The 25,548-nt window shown below is 47.0% G+C and overlaps 1 protein-coding gene across 3 annotated transcripts in view; it reads right to left on the bottom strand.

Annotated features, from left to right (window-relative positions):
- The window catches only part of SPCS2 (signal peptidase complex subunit 2), a 69,654-nt gene that overhangs the window by 3,921 nt on the left and 40,185 nt on the right, over positions 1-25,548 (bottom strand). For 2 of the 3 annotated variants that reach the window (XM_040339835.1, XM_040339834.1), the window contains exons 2-3: positions 7,505-7,588; positions 3,486-3,646 (exon numbers count right to left, since the gene is read on the bottom strand). In XM_040339835.1, coding sequence (XP_040195769.1) covers positions 3,486-3,646; positions 7,505-7,588 — 245 coding nt within the window. Of the gene's footprint in view, positions 1-3,485; positions 3,647-7,504; positions 7,589-20,521; positions 20,564-25,548 lie in introns of all 3 variants that reach the window. The other variant, XM_040339833.1, reaches the window with a different exon arrangement.

Genomic DNA, 25,548 nt, shown 5'->3' with positions numbered 1-25,548 from the left:
CTTCAGTGAACCATCACAATTTGTCACGGAAGTGACGTATTACCATAGACGGAGCGAGAGAGAGAGAGAGAGAGAGAGAGAGAGAGAGAGAGAGAGAGAGAGACACATTCACAGCGAGAGAGAAATAGAGATAGTGAGATACATTCAGAGCGAGAGAGAGATCGTGTACATATATTATAGATAACGGAATTAATGCACATAGGGGAGGTAATCCCCTCCCTGAGCCCCGCTTCTCTCTCAGTATCTCTATATCTGTATACCTCTCTCGCTCTGAATGTATCTACGTATCTCTAAATGTCTATTTCTCTCTCGCTCTGAATGGGTCTCTCTCTCCCCCCCCCCCCCCCGCTCCGTGTATGGCAATACGTCACTTCCGTGACAAATTGTGATGGTTCACTGAAGGGTAGTGTCGTAAATCCCCTGGAACGCATCGCATTTGCCGTTGGAGTGCATGCGCAGTTGGCCGTCTCGTGACTTCCGCAGCATTCTGCGATAGGGAGCAGAATATGACACTGCACCAGCAGGCAGGACACAGACAGCAAAGTATAGCCTCGATAGGGGCTTTAACCTTTCCCTTCTCAATCCAAAACGAATATGTTTTGACCATACATAAAAATTTAACGCATTACATCCGTTTAGAAACTGCAAAAAATTCAAATAAAATACCTGCCAAAAAATACTTCCTGTGCTGCACTACAGGTATACAGTTATCTCTCTGGACTACAGAACACCTTCCCCTCTTATGAGGATAAGGAGATGAGGTGTTCTTTAGTTCTGTCCTAGGGTGACAACCCTGCTCCTCCATAGATACAGTCTAGCGGGTGTTGTCACCCTAGACAGGAAGTGGGCTAATGGCATGATCACCAGATGAAAATAAAGGATAGAAAGCCTGAAAAAGGAAAACTGATGCCATTAAAGGCCTGTTAAGTAATGGAATACATTTTGGTTTTTAGGTTTAGATGCACCTTTAGATCGTCATTATTGGGCCCATTAGCAAAACTGTCACTGGCAACATCATGTCAGAAACTGAATGAATAGAGCAGGGATATGCAATTAGCGGACCTCCAGCTGTTGCAAAACTACAAGTCCCATCATGCATCTGCCTCTGGGTGTCATGCTTTCGGCTGTCAGAGTCTTGCTATGCCTCATGGGACTTGTAGTTCTGCAAACAGCTGGAGGTCCGCTAATTGCATACCCCTGGAATAGAGGAATCCACACACTTGGTGATTGAGAATCTACAGCTTTCTAACCAAGGGAATGACGTCTATTAGGTAAAGTGGCGGATACATCTTGCCATCAGAGGTGTGGCGTGATCCCTACTGCCGTTGGCAGCCAAGGCGGTTCACCGGCATTCAGATGTGGTGGAACTTTCATGTACACAATTTTCTATGAACCTGTCGCCCAACATCTAACCCTGACAAATTTCTACCTCATATGAAGCTGTGTCCACCTGCTACTAAAGCTCTGCAGGGGCGGGGCTTAGCTCGAAATTGCTGCCCATGCTATAAAAACACACCCAGGACTAAGGAAATTCTAAAAATGCTCAGATTGATCTTTGCCCTAATGACTCTGAAGTTTCAGCACCACATAGAGGCTCTGTATAGTATATGTACCGAGACTGCGGGGCTATTAGGGTAAAGAGATCAATGGGAGCAATTATTGGGATTTCCTTGCCCCTGCAGAGCTTCAGTTGCCAGCAGAGACATTTTATCATGGACAGGTGAAAGAAAATAAATAGGGATTATCACCACATAGAGCACTGGCTTCTCAACCTGGGGGTCAAATGATGATTTGCCAGGGGTCACCAAATCCTGGGCTGTTCCTGAAGCCTGCACCTCTTTTGCAGCCACCCAGCAGGGGCAGTCCCTGGAGCCCACGGCAGCCCACTCAGCCTCTTTGCAGCTGCCCATTCAGTTCATGACATGGCTGGGGGGGCAGAGACTAGCGGTCAGCTGACTGGTGAGGAATGTGAAGTGGGAGGGGCTGGGGAGACCCCATCTCCTGATTTTGGTAGAGGTGTCACTGCTACGAAACACCACAAAGTCGGAGACATAGTGAGGGAGTGGAGGAAGAATTTAGGATAGAGAGATAAAAGGGAAAGAAAGGAGAAAAAAAGTGGTACATACTAAAATGTACCATAAGGGGTTTTAATACTTCACAAATGTAAGGCTTAGGGGCGCAAATTACTTGTTTTGCCTTGGGTGCCGACAACCCACGCTACGAAATTTTTTACTGTTAGGGGTTCCCACAACTTAGGAAATTTTATCAAGGGGTCACGGCATTTGGCGGGTTGAGAACCACTGACAGAGGTTCTGTGTAGTATATGCACTAAGCTCAATTTTACCAGTCCATGAAAATGTCTCTACTGGCAACTGAAGCTCTGCAGGGGCAAGTCTTTGCTGCAAATTGGAGACCGCTTTATAACGCGCCCAGGACTAAAGAAATCCCAATAATTGCTTTGATTGATCTCTGCACTAATGACCCTTCAGTCTCAGTGCATATACTATACAGAGCCTCTATATGGTACCAAGTCCTTATTACCATTGTAAAATGTCTCTACTGGCAACTGATGCTCTGTAGGGGCAAGTCTTTGTTCCAAATTGCTGACCGATTTATAACATATCAAGGACCAGGGAAATCTCAATAATTGCCCCCACTGCTCTCTGCACTAATGACCCTTCAGTCTCAGTGCATATACTATACAGAGCCTCTATATGGTACCAAGTCCTTATTACCATTGTAAAATGTCTCTACTGGCAACTGATGCTCTGTAGGGGCAAGTCTTTGTTCCAAATTGCTGACCGATTTATAACATATCAAGGACCAGGGAAATCTCAATAATTGCCCCCACTGCTCTCTGCACTAATGACCCTTCAGTCTCAGTGCATATACTATACAGAGCCTCTGTATGGTACCAGGTTTTTATTACCAGGTCATTGTAAAATGTTTCCACTGGCAACAAGCTCTGCAGGGGCAAGTCTTCACTCCAAATTGCTGACCGCTTTATAACACACGCCCAAGACTAAGGAAATTCCCAATAATTGATCTCTTTGCACTAATGACCCTGCAGTCTAGGTGCATTTACCATCTAGAGCCTCTATATCAGTGATGGCGAACCTTGGCACCCCAAATGTTTTGAAACTACATTTCCCATGATGCTAAGGCACTCTGCAGTGTAGTTGAGCATCATGGGAAATGTAGTTCCAAAACATCTGGGGTGCCAAGGTTTGCCATCACTGCTCTATGGTACCAAGTCCTTGTTACCAGTTCATTGTAAAATGTCTCTATCGGTAACTGAAGATCTGCAGGGGCGGGGCTTAGCTCCATATTGATGCCTGATCTAAAGCACAAGTCCTATACTGGGGAATCCCTGAGCTTACAGAAACCAATTCTAGACCTCCAAAGACTTTTGGACACTGTACACTTCATGGTGACTGGCAGCAGGAGGACCACCATTGTGTTGGTTGCGGTCAGTGAAAGGATATGATATGACGCAAAAGGCCAGGACAGGTTTTGACTCGGGGAACGGGTGCAAGTAATCCCACACCAAGGCCACAATGGCGAAGAGGCAAGAGATGGTGCAGATGATGAGGCGGCCATCGATGAGGGAGAAGTTTTCAACATACTTGTATTTCTCCAGTAGGACCTGAAAACCAACGAAACACATCATTAATAACTCTCCACATCAATAAAAGATCCATTATTGAGCTTAGAAATGCAACTTTTTACATGTATGGCGGCAAGATGGCTCTGGACCAGGTACTAGAAATGTGACCCGGCATTTCTGGGTGGGGGGCACACATGCTGCCGGTGATCTGCCCTGCTGGTTCCAGGTATCACGGAAGTTCCAGCGCATGCGCGAACTGATGCGCAGAGATGGTTCCAGCCATCGGGAAAGTTCCTTCAAGCACTGCGCAGGTGCAAACTTTTTGACGGAAATCCCCGAACGGCGGCCGGCATCCAGGGCGACGTGGACTTAGAGGAAAGTGGCCAATCCACGGGGATGTTAAAGAATGAGCCTGGATGACGGGCGAGGTTCGGGGATTTCCGTCGGGAAGTTTGCGCCTGCGCAGTCAGTGGAGGAACTTCCCCCATAGGGGAACATTGAGGACAAGTCACCGGCGACCCCGGCTGTGATGTGATGTTATTAGACACAGCCGACGTCTATCAACAGGTACCAGCCAATGAATGACCACCGGCACCCGCCGATCGACGGGATGACACACGACAGAGCTTTGTCCATGTAAACAAGGCAGAGCTCTGCCCTGTCAGTGGGGAAGTCATGGACTTTCCTTAGTAAAAGCACAACACTGGCTAGGTACACATTTAACCACTTAAGGACGGCCCCCTGCACATATACGTTGGCAGAATGGCACGGCTGGGCACAAACACGTACCTGTACATCGCCTTTAAGAGCCCAGCCGTGGGTCGCGTGTGACCCGGTCCGAAGCTCCGTGACCGCGGGACCTGATCACCGCCGGTGTCCCGCGATCGGTCACAGGAGCTGAAGAACGGGGAGAGGCGAGTATAAAACAAACCTTCCCCATTGTTCTGTGTGGCAGTGACACTGATCGTCTGTTCCCTGATATAGGGAACGACGATCAGTGACGTTACAGCCACGGCCCCCTACAGTAAGAATCACTCCCTTAGGACACACTTAACCCCTTAGCGCCACCTAGTGGTTAACCCCTTCACTGCAATTGTCATTTTCACAGTAATCAGTGCATTTTTATAGCATTTTTCACTGTGAAAATGACAGTGGTCCCAAAAATGTGTCAGATGTGTCCGCCATAAAGTCAGCTTTAACGTAATAACAGATGCGGCTCAGCCTCTTGGCTGTTACTACAAGCAGCGGGGGGGGGGGGGGGGGGGGGGTGGGGTGGGGGGGATTTTCCCCCCCAGGAGGCCCGAGCAACCAGCTGGCAAGCACGCCGGATGGAAGACGACCTAAACAAAACCGATGCTTCGTTCGGTTTTGGATCTAGTAACCCGGAAGCGATGTAATGACGTCACTTCCGGATTACTTGCATCCTAAAATGACTATAACCCCCCCGCCCTTTTTTCTTTTTAAACAAACATGTCAAACTTGCCTCCACTGTGCAGTTAGTTTTGCAGTGTGGCTCTGATCCTCCTCTTCTGGGTTCCCCCAACGGCGCTTGCAGCTCCTCCTCGCATCGGTAATCTCCCTAGGAGAAGCGCTCTCCCAGGGGGTTATCGCGCGGGCGCGATCCCGAGTCCAGCATTTTGAGTCCATAGACACAGAATGCCTGACTCGGTCCCACCCCCTGCATCATTGGATTTGATTGACAGCAGCGGGAACCAATGGCTGCGCTATCAATTTATCCATTTAAGAGCCAAGAACCCCAAGGCAGCGAGGGAGAGCGTGTCTCCGCTGAGGGAACGAACGGGCTCAGGTGAGCGTCAGAAGTTTTTTCACCTCAATGCATAGGATGCATTAGGGCTGGTTCACACTGCTGCAAATCCTATTGCGAATTTGATCCGTTGCGATTGTTCAAATTCGCAAGTCATTTTTACCAACATAGTTTTCCATGAGTGCCGTTCACATCAATGCGTTTCGAATCTAAGCTGCGTTAAAGGGTCCTGTGCGCGTTTGATCCATGTGTGATGCAAATTCAGCTCTATAGACTGCCATTCCCTGAATCGCGGCCGTGAATCGCAGTAAATTACCGCAATTTTGAAGTCGCAGTGGTGTGAACCGGCCCTAAAGGTGAAAAAAACACACCAGGATTTACAACCCCTTTAAAAGGCGCCAGTTTAATTTTTTTTTTTTAAAGCAGGATTCCACCCGCGATATTTTTTTTTCCCTTTTAAGTCAGCAGCTACTAACACTGTAGCTGCTGACTTAATAAGGACACTTACCTGTAGTCGTCGCCCGCGAGGTCGGTCCCCCGACGGCGATCCCTCCGTCCTGGCGCCTCTATCCTTACGAAGGGAAACAAGTAGTGAAGCCTTACGGCTTAACTGCCCGTTTCCTACTGCGCATGTGCGACTCGCACAGCGCTTTGTGAACGGGTGGCTGCCTCCTGGGATACACACAGTTCCCAGAAGGCAGCGCGGCTCATTCACAAGAAGACACAGACGTAGGACGAGCCAGAAGATCCACCGCGGTGGAAGAAGAGGCAGAAGAGCTACTTCCGCATAGCAACAGCCCTTTCAGGCGAGTATATAAAATAAAAAAAAATTCTATTTTTTTTTTTAATTTTACGATTTTTAGTGATAAACAAACAAAAAAAAAAAACGGGTGGAACTCCACTTTAACAGCTTGCCGACCAGCCGCCGTCGTTTTACGGCGGCAGGTCGGCTCCCCTGCGCGAGAGCCCTTAGCTAAAAGTTGGCTCTCGAGCAGGCCGCTAGGGGCGCGTGCGCGCCCCCGACTCCCGTGCCCGATCGTCGCCGGGCACACGCGATTGCTCGTTACAGAGCGAGGACTGGGAGCTGTGTGTGTAAACACACAGCTCCTGGTCCTGTCAGGGAGAGAAATGCTGATCTTCTGTTCATACAATGTATGACCAGAAGATCAGTCATTTCCCCTAGTGAGTCCCTACAGTTAGAACACACCCAGGGAACATACTTGACCCCTTCCCCGCCAGTGGCATTTTTATAGTAATCAACGCATTTTTATAGCACTGATCGCTATAAAAATGCCAATGGTCCCAAAAATGTGTCAAAAGTGTCCGCCATAATGTCGCAGTACCGAAAAAAATCGCTGATCGCCGCCATTACTAGTAAAAAAAAAATATTAATAAAAATGCCATAAAACTACCCCCTATTTTGTAAACGCTATAACTTTTGCGCAAACCAATCAATAAACGCTTATTGCGATTTTTTTTTACGAAAAATATGTAGAATACGTATCGGCCTAAACTGAGGGAAAAAAACTTTTTTTTATATATTTTTGGGGGATATTTATTATGGTAAAAAGTAAAAAATATTACATTTTTCAAAATTGTCGCTCTATTTTTGTTTATAGCGCAAAAACTAAAAACCGCACAGGTGATCAAATACCACCAAAAGAAAGCTCTATTTGTGGGAAAAAAAGGACGCCAATTTTGTTTGGAAGCCACGTCGCACGACCGCGCAATTGTCAGTTAACGCGACAGTGCCGAATCGCAAAAAGTGCTCTGGTCTTTGACCAGCAATATGGTCCGGGGGTTAAGTATTCAATCTTGATATTTTGAATACTTTCAAGTGCAGAGGATGGGTTTGGGGACTTGTAGACCCCCAATCCCTCCATAAAGAGGACCTATTACTGCCACGAGGGATGTTTACATTTCTTGTGACATCAATAACTGTAAAAGGACTGTGTAAAAAAAAAAAAAAAAAAAACACTATCCCTAGAAAGAACCCTTACTGTAAAGAACCCCTCCCTATAGAGAAAAGGTACAAATGGCCTTTCATTCATTGCCTTGTCCTTAGTAAAGCCCCAGGAATAAAACGTTCCTTTGCTGAATGTTTAGAAGGGTTCTTTATAAAAGCCGATTACCTTTTTGGCCGCATCATCCAAGGAGTTTTTAACTGCAGATCCGTCCCATTTGTCAATTTTTACTGGCTTGTCGTCAATTTTCCACTGGAAGGACACAAGAGGAAAAAAATCAATAAAAGATTTACTACTTCTTACACACTACTTTCATTTTCATCATCCAAATGCACAATTCAGTACAGCATACTGGGACTTGTAGTTCTAATAAAAACTAGAGAGCCGCGTGTGCAACCCTCAATGCAACCGCAAAATGAAGGCTTTCCAGTGCGACCCCCCAGACCAGCGATCTCCAAACTACGGCCCTCCAGCTTCTGAAGATCGCATTCCATGAGGCATTGCGACACTGACATCTACAGATATGACTGGGCATTAGAGCGGCACCATTCTGACAATCACTATTTCTTTTTGCTTAACCACTTGGGATCCGCGCTATGGACAAAAGACGTCCACAGTGCGGCTCTCAAGTGCCGGGTGGACGTCCTGTTGTTCCCTGTGTGCGCCGCTGGGGGCGCGCAGCGGGGAAACAACGTGCCCGGCGCATCCCTCGGGAGCTGATGCGAGTGCCTGGCGGCCATGATGTCCGCCAGACACCCGCGATCAGCGGCGACAGCGGGGACGTGGAGCTCTGTGTGTGTAAACACAGAGCTCCACGTGCTGTCAGGGAGAGAGGAGAGCGATCTGTGTCCCTTGTACATAGGGACACAGCATCGGTCACCTCCCCCAGTCACCCCCCCCTCCCCCCACACAGTTAGAACACACCCAGGATACACATTTAACCCCTTCCTCACCCCCTAGTGTTAACCCCTTCCCTGCCAGTCACATTTATACAGTAATCGGTGCATATTTATAGCACTGATCGCTGTATAAATGTGAATGGTGCCAAAATTGTGTCAAAAGTGTTCGATACGTCCGCCGCAATATCGCAGCCCTGACAAAAAAAAAAAAGAAATCGCCGCCATTACTAGTAAAAAAAAAAAACCATAAATCTATCCCCTATTTTGTAGGCGCTATAACTTTTGCGCAAACCGATCAATATACGCTTATTGTGATTTTTTTTAACAAAAATATGTAGAAGAATACGTATCGGCCTAAACCGAGGGAAATTTTTTTTTTTTTTTTTTTTTAAATGGGATATTATTATAACAAAAAGTAAAAAAATAGTGTTTTTTTTCCAAATTTTCTGTCTTTTTTTGTTTATAGCGCAAAAAATAAAAATCGCAGAGGTGATCAAATACCACCAAAAGAAAGCTCTATTTGTGGGGAAAAAATGATAAAAATATAATTTGGGTACAGTGTTGTATGACCGCGCAATTGTCATTCAAAATGCGTCAGCGCTGAAAGCTGAAAATTGGTCTGGGCACGAAGGGGGTTTAAGTGCCCGGTAATGAAGTGGTTAAAAGTTAGATCACGATTCTCGAGGAGAAACATCTTCACATTGAAACAAAACAAATTGGGCCAACTTTACTATTTTCTTATTCATTGAAGTGTATTTTTTCCCAAAAAACTGCGTTTGAAAGACCGCTGGGCAAATGCAGTGCAACATAAAATATTGCAGCCATTGCCATTTTATTCCCTAGGCCAGGGGTCCTCAAACTTTTTAAACAAGGGGCCAGTTCACGGTCCCTCAGACTGTTGGGGGGGGGGGGGGGGGGCGGACTATAGTTTTAAAAAAATATGAACAGATTTCTATACACACACACATCTCATTTGTAGTGCAAAAAACGATTTAATATTTAAAACAAAAAACAATTTTATCAACAAACTTATTAGTATTTCACAGACTCCCCTCATCACGGAGCCTCTCCATCACAGATTCCCCCCATATCAGGTCATCCATCACAAAGCCCCCCTGTAATAGACCCCCCCCCTAATCCAATCACAGCCCCCCCCTAATCCAATCACAGACTCCCCACATCACATAACAGACCCCCCCCCCCCCCCATCACATAACAGACCCCCCCCCATCACATAACAGACCCCCCCCCCCCATCACATAACAGACCCCCCCCCCATCACATAACAGACCCCCCCCCCCATCACATAACAGACCCCCCCCCCATCACATAACAGACCCCCCCTCCCCATCACATAACAGACCCCCCCTCCCCATCACATAACAGACCCCCCCTCCCCATCACATAACAGACCCCCCCTCCCCATCACATAACAGACCCCCCCCTCCCCATCACATAACAGACCCCCCCCCCCATCACATAACAGACCCCCCCCCCATCACATAACAGACCCCCCCCCCATCACATAACAGACCCCCCCCCCCATCACATAACAGACCCCCCCCATCACATAACAGACCCCCCCCCCATCACATAACAGACCCCCCCCATCACATAACAGACCCCCCCCCATCACATAACAGACCCCCCCATCACATAACAGACCCCCCCCCATCACATAACAGACCCCCAGCCCCCCATCACATAACAGACCCCCCCCCATCACATAACAGACCCCCCCCCATCACATAACAGACCCCCCCCCATCACATAACAGACCCCCCCCCCCATCACATAACAGACCCCCAGCCCCCCATCACATCACAGACCTCCCCCATCACATAACAGACCCCCCCCATCACATCACATAACATAACATAACAGACCCCCCCCATCACATCACATAACATAACATAACAGACCCCCCCCATCACATTACATAACAGACCCCCCCCCATCACATAACAGACCCCCCCACATAACAGACTCCCCTCCACCGATATTACACTTCTATAATATCACAGCACCCCCCTCCCCGCTGCTACCTCAATCACACACAAGACGTGAAGCAGGGCAGGTCCAAACAAAGGGCGGGACTTTGCAAGTGGTTGATTGCTGGGAACGTCCCGCTGCCTAGTAACCAATCACCCGCTTCTCAACTCGAAAGGTCCCGCCCTTTCTCTGGACCGGTCACGTTTCTCCTCGTGTGATAAAGGTAGCAGAGGGGAGGGCGATTGCTGCAATGTTAAAGGGGCAGTCCGCGGGGCCGGGTAAATCACACTGGCAGGCCAGATGCACCCCGCAGTTTGATGACCCCTGCCCTAGGGTCTCTGCTAAAATGTATAATGTTTGGGGGGTTACAAGTAATTTTCTAGATTTTACCCTAAGAAACAAGTGTCAGAAAAAGATATAGACCAAGTGGTTAAACTTCCTGCATTTACACACAGAAGTGTATCCCTTTGATCCAAGAAGGAAGGAAGTGTTGGTTACAATGGGCCAGATTCACAAAAGGGATACGCCGTCGTATCTCTGTTTCTATCTATGCGGCTGGTTCATAGAATCAGTTACGCATAGATAGCCCTAAGATCCGACAGGTGTAATTGTTTTACACTGTTGGATCTTAGGATGCAGTACCGCGGCCGCCGCTGGGGGGAGTTTGCGTCATAAACCAGTGTCGGGTATGCAAATTAGGAGTTACGGCGATCCACGACGGATTTTCGCGTTCGCTAACGTCGCCGCTAGTCTAGTTTCCCGTCGCAAAGTTAGTCGTCGTTTTGGGTGCCCTAACTTTATTCAGCAAACGTATTGCTGTCTAAAGTATGGCCGTCGTTCCCGCGTCGAAATTTAAAAATGAACGTTGTTTGCGTAAGCCGTCCGGGAATACGGAATTACGCTACGTGCGCCGCCGTTCGAAAAAAAATTTGGCGCGCAAAGCACGACGGGAATTGCGCAACTGAGCATGCGCAGTAGGTCCGGCGCGGGAGCGCGCCTAATTTAAATGGCACACGCCCATTTGAATTGGCCCGCCTTGCGCCGGCGTAGTTTTCATCGCAAGTGCTCTGTGAATCAGGCACTTGCGATGAAAACTTGCGGCGGTGTAACGTATCTACGATATGTTACGCCGCCGCTCACCTACGTGAATCTGGCCCAATGTTTCATAGTGTTAAAAACTTAGCAGAGGATTTTTTTCTTTACACACAGAAGTGTATCCCTTTGATCTAAGAAGGAAGTGTTGGTTACAATGTTTCACAGTGTTAAAAACTTAGCAGAGGATTTTTTTCTTTACACACAGAAGTGTATCCCTTTGATCTAAGAAGGAAGTGTTGGTTACAATGTTTCACAGTGTTAAAAACTTAGCAGAGGATTTTTTTCTTTACACACAGAAGTTTATCCCTTTGATCTAAGAAACAAACAATAACCTGCTTACACTCATGCGTCCCCCCTCCATGTATCCCGGGTTCTGCTTGTCTATCTGTGGGCCTGAGACGGACATAGTGGGCGCCCCCCGGGTAAAAGGGAGGGAATAGAGCAGGCTCACATTCAGAGGTAGACCGATATGGGTTTTTCTCTGGCCGATGCCGATATTTAGAAATTGGGGCGGCCGATGGGCGATATATGATGGCGATTTTTGTGGTCGATATTTTATACCAATTAAAAAAAAAAACACACAACAACAACAACCTCACCCACTCCACTCCTTCCTGCTTACTCCTGTCACTCTAGCACACTTTATGTCCTCAGTACAGAGGGCACAGGTTTGGAACCGGCGGGTGCCACAGGAATGGAACCGGCGGGTGCCACAGGAATGGAACCGGCGGGTGCCACAGGAATGGAACCGGCGGGTGCCACAGGAATGGAACCGGCGGGTGCCACAGGAATGGAACCGGCGGGTGCCACAGGAATGGAACCGGCGGGTGCCACAGGAATGGAACCGGCGGGTGCCACAGGAATGGAACCGGCGGGTGCCACAGGAATGGAACCGGCGGGTGCCACAGGAATGGAACCGGCAGGCGGCACTGGAATGGAACCGGCAGGCGGCACTGGTTTGGAACCGGCAGGCGGCACTGGTTTGGAACCGGCAGGCGGCACTGGTTTGGAACCGGCAGGCGGCACTGGTTTGGAACCGGCAGGCGGCACTGGTTTGGAACCGGCAGGCGGCACTGGTTTGGAACCGGCAGGTGGCACTGGTTTGGAACCGGCAGGCGGCAATTGGAACTGGTTGGCACTGGCGGGTGACACCGATTGGCACTGGCTGGTGGCACTGATAGGTTTTACACTAAGCCAAGCGTAACCAACTGTGTGAAACTAACAGAGGAGCGAGAGAGGAGCTGTCAGCTCGATGTCGGGGGTGGGCGGGACCCAGCAGCAAAATTACACCAGTCAATGATTGGGCTGCATTAGAAAGGGGGGGCGGGCCACATACACATAGCAGCCCGCCCAGATACCATCCCATTGGCTGGTGTAATATAGCTGCTGGGTCCCGCCCACCCCTGAAATCGAGCTGGTCAGTTTCATACTTAATGCTACCAGAGCCGCCGAGTGTGGAGAAGGGAGGAGGAATGGCGGTCAGTGTAAAATATCGGCCTAATTTTGATAATAATCGGCCGATGACGATTTATGAAAAATGGCTAAGAATCGGCAGGCATATCGGTCTACCGCAGGGATATGCAATTAGCGGACCTCCAGCTGTTGCAAAACTACAAGTCCCATCATGCCTCTGCCTCTAGGTGTCATGCTTGTGGCTGTCAGAATCTTGCTATGCCTCATGGGAGTTGTAGTTCTGCAACAGCTGGAGGTCCACTAATTGCATATCCCTGGTCTACTTTCTCCTCCCCTACGCGTTGCTAACCTGGAAAGCCACGTGTACAACGTCACTTCCAGGTCTGCCCGTCAAGTGTCGACGGCCAGCATACCCGGGAACAAATGTAATGTGATGTGCATTACATTCAGTGGAGCACAGGGGAGAGATGCAGGGTCTTTTATACTTGTCCCCTATGTGATGTTAAAAAAAAAAAAAAAAAAAAATATTAAATAATAAAAAAAAAAAAAAAATTAAATAAATAATAAAAATAATTTAAATAAATAAAAAAAAAAATAATAAAAAAAAATATAAAAAAAAATAAATAAAAAAATAAAAAGTTGCACACAAGCAAATCACACCCGGCCAAAAAAATAAAAAAAAAACTTTGAGGCCCCCCACTCCAACATACATACACACATACAAATGCACACATCGGGATGCATACGCATGAAAACCCCAATAGCGATATACATCGCCATGCATGCCAGTGTGAGAGCAATAATTCTAGCACCAGATCTCCTCCATAACACTAAACTGAGGACCTCTGGGGGGCTTTTAAAGCAGAGTTCCACCCAAAAATGAAACTCCCGCTTATCTGCTACCCCCCCCCCCCCCGTGTCACATTTGGCACCTTTCAGAGGGGAGCAGATACCGATCCAATACAGGCATTTGCTCCCACTTCCGGCAAAAGATCGCCGCAGAATCCGTGTGATCTATGCCTAGTCTGTACCCTCCTCCAACCCCCCCCTCTCACTGTCTTCTGGGAGACACACGGGTCCCAGAAGACAGCAGGGACCACTCAGAGCGTGCAGCGCGACTCGTGCATGCACAGTAGAGAAACAAGCTGTGAAGTCGCAAGGCTTCATTTGCCGATTCCCTTACTTAAGATGCCGGCACCTCCACCCGGAGCCAAGGAACGGGTCGGTTGGGGTGCCGACATCGCAGGCGCCCTGGACAGATGAGTGTCCTTATTTTAAAAAAAAGGACAGCCAGATGGAAACCGCCTTTGATAGAAGTGAAAGTGATCCTGGAGCTCGGCAGAGCCCCGTGTCGGTATTATTGACTTCCCATGTACATGAAATGTGATCTCTATGCCAGGGCTCGACAAATACCAGGCGCCAGGTCGCCATGGCGACTAGAAATAGTGTCCTGTCGACTTGGCTTGGAAGGTGGGCAAAAAAAAAAAATCATTTTTTTGGTGAGCTGGCGACATCTGGTGGTGAGCCGTTGGTATTACAAGTTATTACCACCAGATATGTGAGCTGGCGCCATCTGGTGGTGGCCGTTGGTATTACAAGTTAAGCATTACAAGTTAAACAGCAATTCTAATGTCATTTTTCACTATTTTTCACTGCCATCTCCTTCCCTCTAATTAGAACCCCCAAATAGTATATATATTTTTTATCCTAACACCCTAGAGAATAAAATGGCGATCGTTGCAATACTTTGTCACGCCGTATTTGCGCAGTGGTCTTACAAGCGCACTTTTTTGGGAAAAAAATACTTTTTTTAATTAAAAAATAAGACAACAGTAAAGCTATCCCAATTTTTTTTGGAATATTATAAAAAGATAATGTTACGTCGAGTAAATTCATACCCAACATGTCACGCTTCAAAATTGCGTCCGCTCTTGGAATACCGACAAACTTTTACCCTTTAAAATCTTCATAGGCGACGTTTAAAAAAATCTACAGGTTGCATGTTTTGAGTTACAGAGGAGGTCTAGGGCTAGAATTATTGCTCTCGCTCTACCAATCGCGGCGATACCTCACTTGTGTGGTTTGAACACTGTTTACATATGCGGGTGCTGCTCACGTATGCGTTCGCTTCTGCGCGCGAGCTCGTCGGGACGGGGCGCGTTTTCTGGCTCCTAACTTTTTTAGCTGGCTCCTAGATTCCAAGCAAATTTGTCAAACCCTGCTCTATGCCATCATTCCTCCCAGTTTCCATCAATACTGGCACCTATTGGAGAACCGGCTTCCCCCAATCACTTCTGTGACTTCTCGGGGCTCTTCGTTGAAAAGCAGCGTTTCATTTATGTGTGAATATTTGCAGAGCTTGTCTGGAAGAACATCGGCGAGGTGAAGGGATGGATCCAGCGATCCACAATTAGGAGGAAACCCGAAAGGGGCTCTGCACTTTGCGTTATAGGAACGACTCCTCCGGCTTATAGGAAAATTACAACTCCACCAAAAGATCTGTAAAGTAGTAGAAGATCAACATTGCCCGATACTTCCTAAATAAAAGTTTGGAGAAGACCCCTCTGTTCCGAGGATTGAACTGCTTGGCGGACCTTTATCTGAGCAGCGTCTAGATAAAGATTGGAGAACTCCATTTACAGAAAACTTTGGAGAGTGACAATTCTCTTAGGGTTCCAAGAGGAAAATATTCATTACATTTAAATGTCATAACAGCTTCATGTATTAAGGAAAGCAAAAAGACAAGAAAAAAGGCAAAAGCAAAGACAAGAAAAAAGGCAAAAGCAAAAAGACAAGAAAAAAAGCAAAAGCAAAAAGACAAGAAAAAAAGCAAAAGCAAAAAGACAAGAAAAAAAGCAAAAGCAAAAAGACAAGAAAAAAAGCAAAAGCAAAAAGACAAGAAAAAAAGCAAAAGCAAAGGCAAGAAAAAAGCAAAGGCAAGAAAAAAGCAAAGGCAAGAAAAAAAGCAAAGGCAAGAAAAAAAGCAAAGGCAAGAAAAAAAGCAAAGGAAAGGCAAGAAAAAAGCAAAGGAAAGTTCTAGGTCATCACTTGGAGCTTACACTGGGCTGAGTATTCACTCTGATCTCTGGCACCCATATGACAGCATTGGGTACCCGAGTGGCCAAGTACCACAGCTGTCACAGGGCATAGGACCCCCTCCTTACCTCCAGATGAGAATTCCAGGCTACCCAACAAACTAATCACTGCTGCTGAAGGGCTGAGGAATCTCTTTGCCCCCAGGGTATCCAAGCAGCAAAGCGTCACAGCTATCACAGGGCTGAAAACTTCCCCATGTAACAATATAGGGGCCCTGAATGGGCCAATCACCAAGGGCCACTGCTAACACAGGACTCTCTCTGCCGCCCCCCCCCAGACAATGCTGGGTACCTGAAGCAGCAAAGTATCACAGCTGTCACAAGGATGAGGACTCGCTCCTACCCCCATGTGACAATACGGGGTACATGAATGTTCAGGTGAAGTTAGCTCAAAATATTAGTGCATATAAAAAGTAAAAAATATATGACAGTGAAAAAATAGTTATCACAGTAACTATACTATATGTTTGTACGTATAAGTACACAAAAAACAGTAAACTATTTTTTTGTGTATTTATACGTACAAACATAGTTACTGTGATAACTATTTTTTCACTGTCATATATTTTTTACTTTTTATATGCACTAATATTTTGAGCTAACTTCACGTGAATATTTGGTTTGGTTGCGCGCTTGTTTATAGGTTTCTTTTGGCTTTAAGTATTTAGGCTTTCACGAGCAGCAGCACCACCCTCTGAATAATATATTTTTTTCACTCATCCTATAATATTTTCATATTGTCAACTCAATTTACCATCACTTTATATAAAGGTCAAGCGCAGAGTTCTTTTCTCTTTTTTTAACATGAATGTACAGGCCTGAGGACCCTCAGGTACCCCGGTATTGTCACACAGTGGTAGGGAGAGTGCACAGGCTGGAGGACTCTTCCCCCCCCCCCATGTAATACGGGGTACCTGAAGACTCTCTTCCTATCACCATGTGACAATACCGGGTATACCTGAATGTACAAACCTAAGGACTCCCTCCCTACCCTATGTGACAATACGGGGTACCTGAATTTACAGGCCACAGGGCCCTCTCCTTCCCCCCATGTAACAATACGGGGTACCTGAATTTACAGGCCAAAATGGGTCTCTCTCCTTCCCCCCCATCTCTTTCTCCCATGTGACAATACGGGGTACCTGAATGTACAGGACTGAAGACCCTCTCCTTCCCCCATGTGACAATACGGGGTACCTGAATGTACAGGACTGAAGACCCTCTCCTTCCCCCATGTGACAATACGGGGTACCTGAATGTACAGGACTGAAGACCCTCTCCTTCCCCCATGTGACAATACGGGGTACCTGAATGTACAGGACTGAGGACTCTCTCCTTCCCCCATGTGACAATACGGGGTACCTGAATGTACAGGACTGAAGACCCTCTCCTTCCCCCATGTGACAATATGAGGTACCTGAAGACTCTCTCCCTACCCCCATGTGACAATTAGGGTTGTCCCGATACCATTTTTTTAGGACTGAGTACGAGTACCGATACTTTTTTTTCAAGTAGTCGCCGATACCGAATACCGATACATTTTTTTTAAATGTGTCCCCAAATGCAGCCATGTCCCCCCACATATATGCAGCCATGTCCCCCCACATATATGCAGCCATGTCCCCCCACATATATGCAGCCATGTCCCCCCACATATATGCAGCCATGTCCCCCCACATATATGCAGCCATGTCCCCCCACATATATGCAGCCATGTCCCCCCACATATATGCAGCCATGTCCCCCCACATATATGCAGCCATGTCCCCCCACATATTACAGCCATGTCCCCCCACATATTACAGCCATGTCCCCCACATATTGCAGCCATGTCCCCCCACATATTGCAGCCATGTCCCCCCACATATTGCAGCCATGTCCCCCCACATATTGCAGCCATGTCCCCCCACATATTGCAGCCATGTCCCCCCACATATTGCAGCCATGTCCCCCACATATTGCAGCCATGTCCCACATACCTGGATGATGCCGCACGTGCCGCGTTAATCAGCGTGCGGGGAACATTACAGCTTTCGTTTAAATAGCTGTATCCCCGCCGTGTATAGACACTCCCCCTTGCTCGGGATTGGACAGATCATCCTGAAAGTATTCTATTTCGGTATCGGGGGTATTTGCGGGAGTACGAGTACTCCCGCAAATACTCGGTATCGGTCCCGATACTGGTATCGGGACAACCCTAGTGACGATACAGGGTACCTGAATGTTCAGGACTGAAGACCCTCTCCTTCCCCCATGTGACAATATGGGGTACCTGAATGTACAGGCCTGAGGACTCTCCCTACCCCATGTGACAATAAGGGGTACCTGAAGTCTCTCTCCCTACCCCCATGTGACAATACGGGGTACCTGAAGACTCTCTCCCTACCCCCATGTGACAATACGGGGTACCTGAAGACTCTTTCCCTCCCCCCATGTGACAATACGGGGTACCTGAAGACTCTCTCCCTACCCCCATGTGACAATACGGGGTACCTGAAGACTCTTTCCCTCCCCCCATGTGACAATACGGGGTACCTGAAGACTCTCTCCCTACCCCCATGTGACAATACGGGGTACCTTAAGACTCTCTCCCTACCCTCATGTGACAAAACTACTTTTTAAGGCACAACTGAACCCCCAGGCTAGTTACTAGACATATTGGGTGTTCCTCTTCACCTACTTCTCGTCTCTGTACCGTGGTAAACACGCATTTTTATTTTTGTAACCATCTGAGAAAATTACCATGGTAATCCCTGTGACGTCATTCGCTTCTATTCATATACGTCTGGGCACCGGGAGGCGGTAGAAGGGAAGCTGCTGTGAGACTACAATTGCCATCTTGTAATGGGAATAGTAGCAGCAATGGGTGTGAATGTGAGGGAAATGAGGGACAGACCACGAGTCTCCTGGAAATAGATGAAGGAACATTTTTGCTCGGAGTCTAGCTTTAACATCTTCATCTATGAGGACTTCAGCATCCCGGCCAACCAGTGCCGGCCCAAGACATTGTGCTGCCTGGGACCAAGAATGAAATGCTGCCCCCCCCCCCCAGAAAAAAAATCACGCCAACCAAAAGGCCCCCACATTCATTATTTTATATCATGATAAAGGAGTATATAGAGGACCTGTCGTTACTCTTTACATGTAAAGGAATATAAAGAGGACCTGTCATGGCTCTATAAATGTATAAAGGAGTATAACGAGGGCCTGTCATGGCTCTATACATGTATAGGAGTAAAAAGAGGACCTGTCATGGCTCTATAAATGTATATAGGACTATAAAGAGTACTTGACATGGCTCTATACATGTATAAAGGAGTATAACGAGGGCCTGTCATGGCTCTATACATGTATATAGAGGACCTATCATGGCTCTATACATGTATATAGAGGACCTGTCGAGACTCTTTACATGTAAAGGAATATAAAGAGGACCCGTCATGGCTCTATACATGCATATAGGCGTATAAAAAGGACCTGCCATGGCTCTATACAAGTATCCAGGAGTATAGTTAGTCAGGTTGAAAAAAGACACAAGTCCATCCAGTTGAACCACAATAAATAAATCAAAAATAAATAAATAAACAAACAAAATAAAAAAACACAATGCAATCCCATACACCCAACTCCATACCCACAGTTGATCCAGAGGAAGGCAACAACCCCAGCAGAGCATGAGATCCAATTTGCTGCAGCAGGGGAAAAAATTCCTTCCTGATCCCCCGAGAGGCAATCGGATTTACCCTGGATCAACTTTACCTATAAATGTCAGTACTCAGTTATATTCTGTACATTTAGGAAAGTATCCAGGCCTTTCTTAAAGCAATCTACTGATCTGGCCAGAACCACCTCTGGAGGGAGTCTGTTCCACATTTTCACAGCTCTTACTGTGAAGAAACCTTTCCGTATTTGGAGGTGAAATCTCTTTTCCTCTAGATGTAAAGAGCGCCCCCCATTGTCCTCAGTGTTGACCGTAAAGTCACAAGACCGTGAGTATAAAGGGACCTGTGAATTGCCGGCGGCCACAATGTCTTTTGCGCAAACTAATCAATGTACGCTAATTGTGTTTTTTTATCGGTACCATTAATATGTAGAAAAAATACATATTGGCCTTAACTGAGAGTCGGTTCACACTAGGGCGACACGACTTCCAGCACGACTTTCAGTTAAACTATGTAGTGTAAGGTCCTGCCTGACTGCATACAAATTAACCACTTAAGGACCGATCCTCCTTTTCAGACTGTTAAAAAAAAAACATTTTGCTAGAAAATGACTTAGAACCCCCAAACATTATATATATCCCCCGACACCCTCGAGAATAAAATAGCAGCCGTTGCAATACTATGTTACACCGTATTTGCACAGCGGTCTTACAAGTGCACTTTTCTGAATTAAAAAAAAAGAAGACAACAGTAAAGATGGCCCATTTTTTTTTATATTGTGAAAGATAATGTTACGCCAAATAAATTGATACCCAACATGTCACACTTCAAAATTGCGCCCGCTCGTGGAATGGCAACAAACTTTTACCCTTAAAAAAACTCCACAGGCGACGTTTAAAAAATTCTACAGGTTGCATGTTTTGAGTTACAGAGGAGGTCTAGGGTTAGAATTATTGCTCTCGCTCCAACGATCGCGGCGATACATTACAAGTGTGGTTTGAACAGTTTTCATATGTGGGCGCTACTCACGTATGCATTCGCTTCTGCGCGCGAGCTCGTCGGGACGGGGCGCTTTAAAAGAAAAAAAAAATATCTTAATTTTTTCACTTTATTTTATTGATTTTGACACTTAAAGAAAAAAAAAAAAAGAACAATGGTATCACTTTTATTCCTATTACAGGGAATGTAAACATCCCTTATAATAGAAAAAAGCATGACAGGTCCTCATATATGAGATCTGGGGGTCAAAAAGACGTCACATCTCATATTTACACTAAAATGCAATAATAATAAAAAAAATAAAAATGGCCCTTTAAGAGCTATGGGTGAAGTGATGTTTTGACGTCGCTTCCGCCCTGCTATGGTATGGAGATGTGCGGGGGCCATTTTGCCCTCACTCGTCTCCATTAGAACCCCCAAACACTATACATGTTTTTTTAGCAGACACCCTAGGGCAGGGTTCAACAAAATCTGGGCGCCCGGTCGCAATTGTGACTAGAATTAGTGACCTGGCGCCCAGATCAGAGAAGGAAGCTTCTGCAGAAGGCCGCAAAGCCGCTGCCTCAATTACCGGCCAGCGCGGCGGTTGAGGGCGCACGGAGACACCGCGGCTTTGTGGCCTTCTGCAGGCCTAAGCTTCCTTCTCTGATCTGGGCGCCATCTTGTGGTGGCCGTTGGCATGACAAGTAAACCAGCAATTCTAATGGAGCTTCCCCAGGGTTTTCACTGCCATCTCCTTCCCTCTAATTAGAACCCCCAAACATTATATATATTTTTTATTCCAACACCCTAGAGAATAAAATGCGCGCAAGCTCGGCGGGACGGGGCGCGTTTTCTGGCTCCTAACTTTTTTTAGCTGGCTGCTAGATTCCAAGCAAATTTGTCAAACCCTGCCCTAGGGAATAAAATGGCGGTCATTGCAACTTTTTATCTCACACGGTATTTGCGCAATCATTTTTCAAACGCCTTTTTTCTGAGAAAAAAAAAACAGTTTCATGAATAAAAGAACAAAACAGTAAAGTTATCCCAATTTTTTTTTGTATAAGGTGAAAGACGATGTTACACCGAGTAAATAGATACCCAACATGTCACGCATTAAAATTGCGCACCGCTCGTGGAATCTCCTTAGGCGACGCTTTAAAATGCGATACCTCACATGTGGGGTTTGAACAGCGTTTCCCTTGTGACAGGAATCTATTGCGACAGGTCGTCTTTATGGAGAGAGGCGGGGTCAATAAGACCCGATTCATTCTCTGGGTCCCCGATGGCACGGAGAGCCCAGGGTAGCACCGGATGTCCGCGGGGGGGAACAGATAGACAAAACACCAGAAACATCAAAAACATAGTAGTGGTCTTGAGAGAGCAGCACAAATCTAAAACCCTGCAAGAGCTCACCATTATATAAATCTGCCCTCCAGAAATACAATTCCCATCTATATTGCAAACCAGACCTACTTCGCCACTCTTATTAACCACTTGGCGCCCAGAGGACGTCATATGACGTCCTGGGCTTTGTGGGGGTATATCTGAATGATGGGTGCAGCTACAGACATCATTCAGATATTGCCGTTTTCAGCCGGTGGCGACTGGTGCGCAAAATTTTTGGGGGGGTCGCAAAAAAAACCCCATCAATTGCAGCCTCACTGTGCCCATCAATTGGCGCCACTGTGCCATAAAATTGTCACTACTGTGCCGAACCATCAAACGCAACCACTGTGACCTGCCATTGTCGCCACTGTGCCATGCCAAAGGCAGCCACTGTGCCCATCAATTGCCGCCAGTTTGCCCCTAAAATGCTGCCAGATTCGATGTCGCTTCAGCCAATCAGGTTACCGGTAACCAGATCCGGTGAACCTGATTGGCTGAGATGCATGTCAGTGTTAACCAGGGAACGCACACCCCATGTGCGTTCCCTGGTTAACACTAGGACTTATTTTCTGGGTAGGTCTTATTTTTGGGGGAAACACAGTATTTTGATTTGATGCTTTATACTATTCCTCACTTTTTTATGATTATGCAGTGTGTGTAAATTGATGGCGCTATACAAGTACCTACATAAATACATTAAACTCTCAACATCGCCGCCTCCTAGCCCTTTATGAGGTTTATGAAGGCGGGACTTAAACCCGCCTAAAAAAAAATAAAAAACACACCCTGCAAGACAAAGGCATAGCATACTAGCTCGTTGTGTATTACTTGCCTCTGATCGGAGCCCCCGCATCGGTCCACATCTCCCCCTCCAGCCGCTGACATGTCGTCCCAGAGTTACTTTCGGGTATGGCGGCTCCGGCGCTGTGATTGGCTGGAGCCGCGATGACGCATGCGTACGGGAGCCGCCGGTAGCAGCACTAAGACTGAAGCAACGGCACATAGGTTTGCCCCAGTGCGCATGTGCTGATGACTTTGGCACATGCAGACACAGGGGGATGTCTCCTAAACCGTGAAGGTTTTTTAAAAATAACAAACATGTTATACTCGCCTCCACTGTGCAGTTCGTTTTGGGGTCCCTCTGTGGCTGTCTCGGCTCCCCCCCCCCCCGCAAGAGCTTTCCACCTTCATGCGAGTGAGCTCTTGCAGGCGCTCTCCCGTGATACAGCGGCGGCCATAGCCGCCAACTGTATCACTCGTCCCCATCCCCCGGTGTGCCGCGTCATTGGATGTGATTGACAGCAGCGCCAGCCAATGGCTGGGCTGCTTTCAATCCATCCAGTGTAGCCAATCAACGGCCAGGCTGAGAACCAAGAAGGATGACGGGGACGAATGCGGGACTTTCGAGGGGTCAGGTAAGTAAAACGGGGGCTCGGGGGGGGGGGGGGGTTTCACCTTAATGCATAGGGGGAAAAAAACAACATTTACCTTTACAACCCCTTTAAAGGAGGAAGCAAACCCTCTAAAACATTTCTTTAAAAAAAAAAAAAAAAGCCCTGCAAGAGAAAGGCATAATGAGCTAGTATGCATAGCATACTAGCTCGTTATGAATTACTTACCTGAGATTGAACCCCCCAAACCGACTCTTGTTCGTTCCTCTCCTCTGCCATGATACACAAGTTACTTCCGGGTATCGCGGCTCTGGCGCTGCGTTTGGCCGGAGCCGCGGCAGTGTCACTCCAGCGCTCGGGAGCCGTCAGTGACGGCACGATCGCCTTCACCAACGGCACGCTCAGTGCGCCGTTGTCTACGTTGCGCATGCGCCGTAGACAGCGGTGCAGTCTTTTCTGCGAATATCTCCTAAACCGTGTAGGTTTAGGGAATATTTGTTGCACCTTCAGGCAAGCCTTAATCTAATCTAAGCTTACCTGTAGGTTAAAGTGGTCTGTAAGGGTTTACAACCACTTTCATATAGGCTTACCTGTAGCCTAAAGTTATAAAAAAAGGGTTTACAACCACTTTAAGAGCACATGACCGCTGCGATTGGCTGTCAGGTGATCCGAAAACTCCCGATCGCAAGGATCGGTCAGGCGCCGTTAACTGCAGGGCGCACGCTCTCAGCACAGCAATTCGCGTAATTATGGGGCCCCTAGGTGCCAAGGACCAGGCGCCAAGAGGCCGCATATTTGCGTGTGGCTGACGCCAAAGGGTTAAGTAAAAATGATAACTTTGGATGAGCCACACTGAAGCTGCAGAGATCACTCGGGATTGTAAAAAAAAAAAAAACTTTGGAATATTATGTGACCACAGTGCCACTCCAAGCTTCTTGCCCCGCCCCCATTCATTTATTTGAATGTGGCGTCTACGCACACGCCCCCATTACATGGCTGACTCATTGCAGGCTGACATTTAAACATCATGGGAGTGTAATGAGTGGTGCAGACCCTGCTGATTACACATTGTTGAGTACATTTGCACTGTGCGTATGTAAACGTTGCACAAATGTTACTTGTATACACAGTACAGGCAGATTTTTTTTTTTTAAGAACAGTGCAAAATAAAAAAAAAATTAACGCAAAATAAATAAGAATAAAATAAATGTTTTTAGGCACCCCGTCCCAACGAGCTCGCGTGCAGAAGCGAACACATACGTGAGCAGCGCCGCATATGTAAACGGTATTCAAACCACACATGTGAGATATCACCACGATCGGTAGAGCGAGAGCAATAATTCTAGCCCTAGAGCCCCTCTGTAACTCAAAACATGCAACCTGTAGAATTTTTGTAAACGTTGCCTATGGAGATTTTTAAGGGTAAAAGTTTGTCGCCATTCCACGAGCGGGCGCAATTTTGAAGTGCGACGTGTTGGGTATCAATTTACTCGGCGTAACATTTTCTTTAACAATATAAAAAAAATGAGCTAACTTTACTGTTGTCTTATTTTTTTTATTTAAATACGTCCCCCCCCCCCAAGTGCGCTTGTAAGACCGCTGCGCAAATACGGTGTGAAAGGATTTCAATGACCGCCATTTTATTCTCTAGGGTGTTAGAAAAAAAGATATGTTTGGGGTTCTAAGTAATTTTCTAGCAAAAAAACAACAACCTGTTTTTAACTTGTAAACACCAAATCACAGAAAGAGGCTCGGTCCTTAAAGCGGTGGTTTCCCTTAAAAACGACTTTTTTTTATTCCACTGCCCCCCCACATTCCATCACGATTAAGGCACATATTTTTTTTTTCCTGCTGTACATACCTTACTACAGCGTATTCACCCGTGGCATCCGGGTTGCGAGTCCCGCGGGAGTGGGCGTTCCTCTCATGCTGTTGATTGACGTTTTGCCCAAAAACGAGCTCACCCCCCGTCGCGTAAGCCGCGTCACGGTTGGCGAAAGGAGCCGAACGGCGAGTCGGCGCTATACTGCGCATCGCCGTTCGGCTCCTTTCGCTAACCGTGACACGGCTTACGCGACGGGGGGAGCTCGTTTTTGGGCAAAACGTCAATCAACAGCCTGTGAGGAACGCCCACTCCCGCGGGACTCGCAATCCGGATGCACGGGTGAAGATGCTGTACTAAGGTATGTACAGCAGGAAAAAAAAAAATATGTGCCTTAATCGTGATGGAATGTGGGGGGCCAGTGGAATAAAAAAATGTTGTTTTTAAGGGGGAACCACCGCTTTAAGTGGTTGTAA

This window comes from Rana temporaria, chromosome 2, assembly GCF_905171775.1.
Source record: "Rana temporaria chromosome 2, aRanTem1.1, whole genome shotgun sequence".
Lineage (NCBI taxonomy): Eukaryota > Metazoa > Chordata > Amphibia > Anura > Ranidae > Rana > Rana temporaria.
This window is presented reverse-complemented; position numbering and strand designations above follow the sequence as displayed.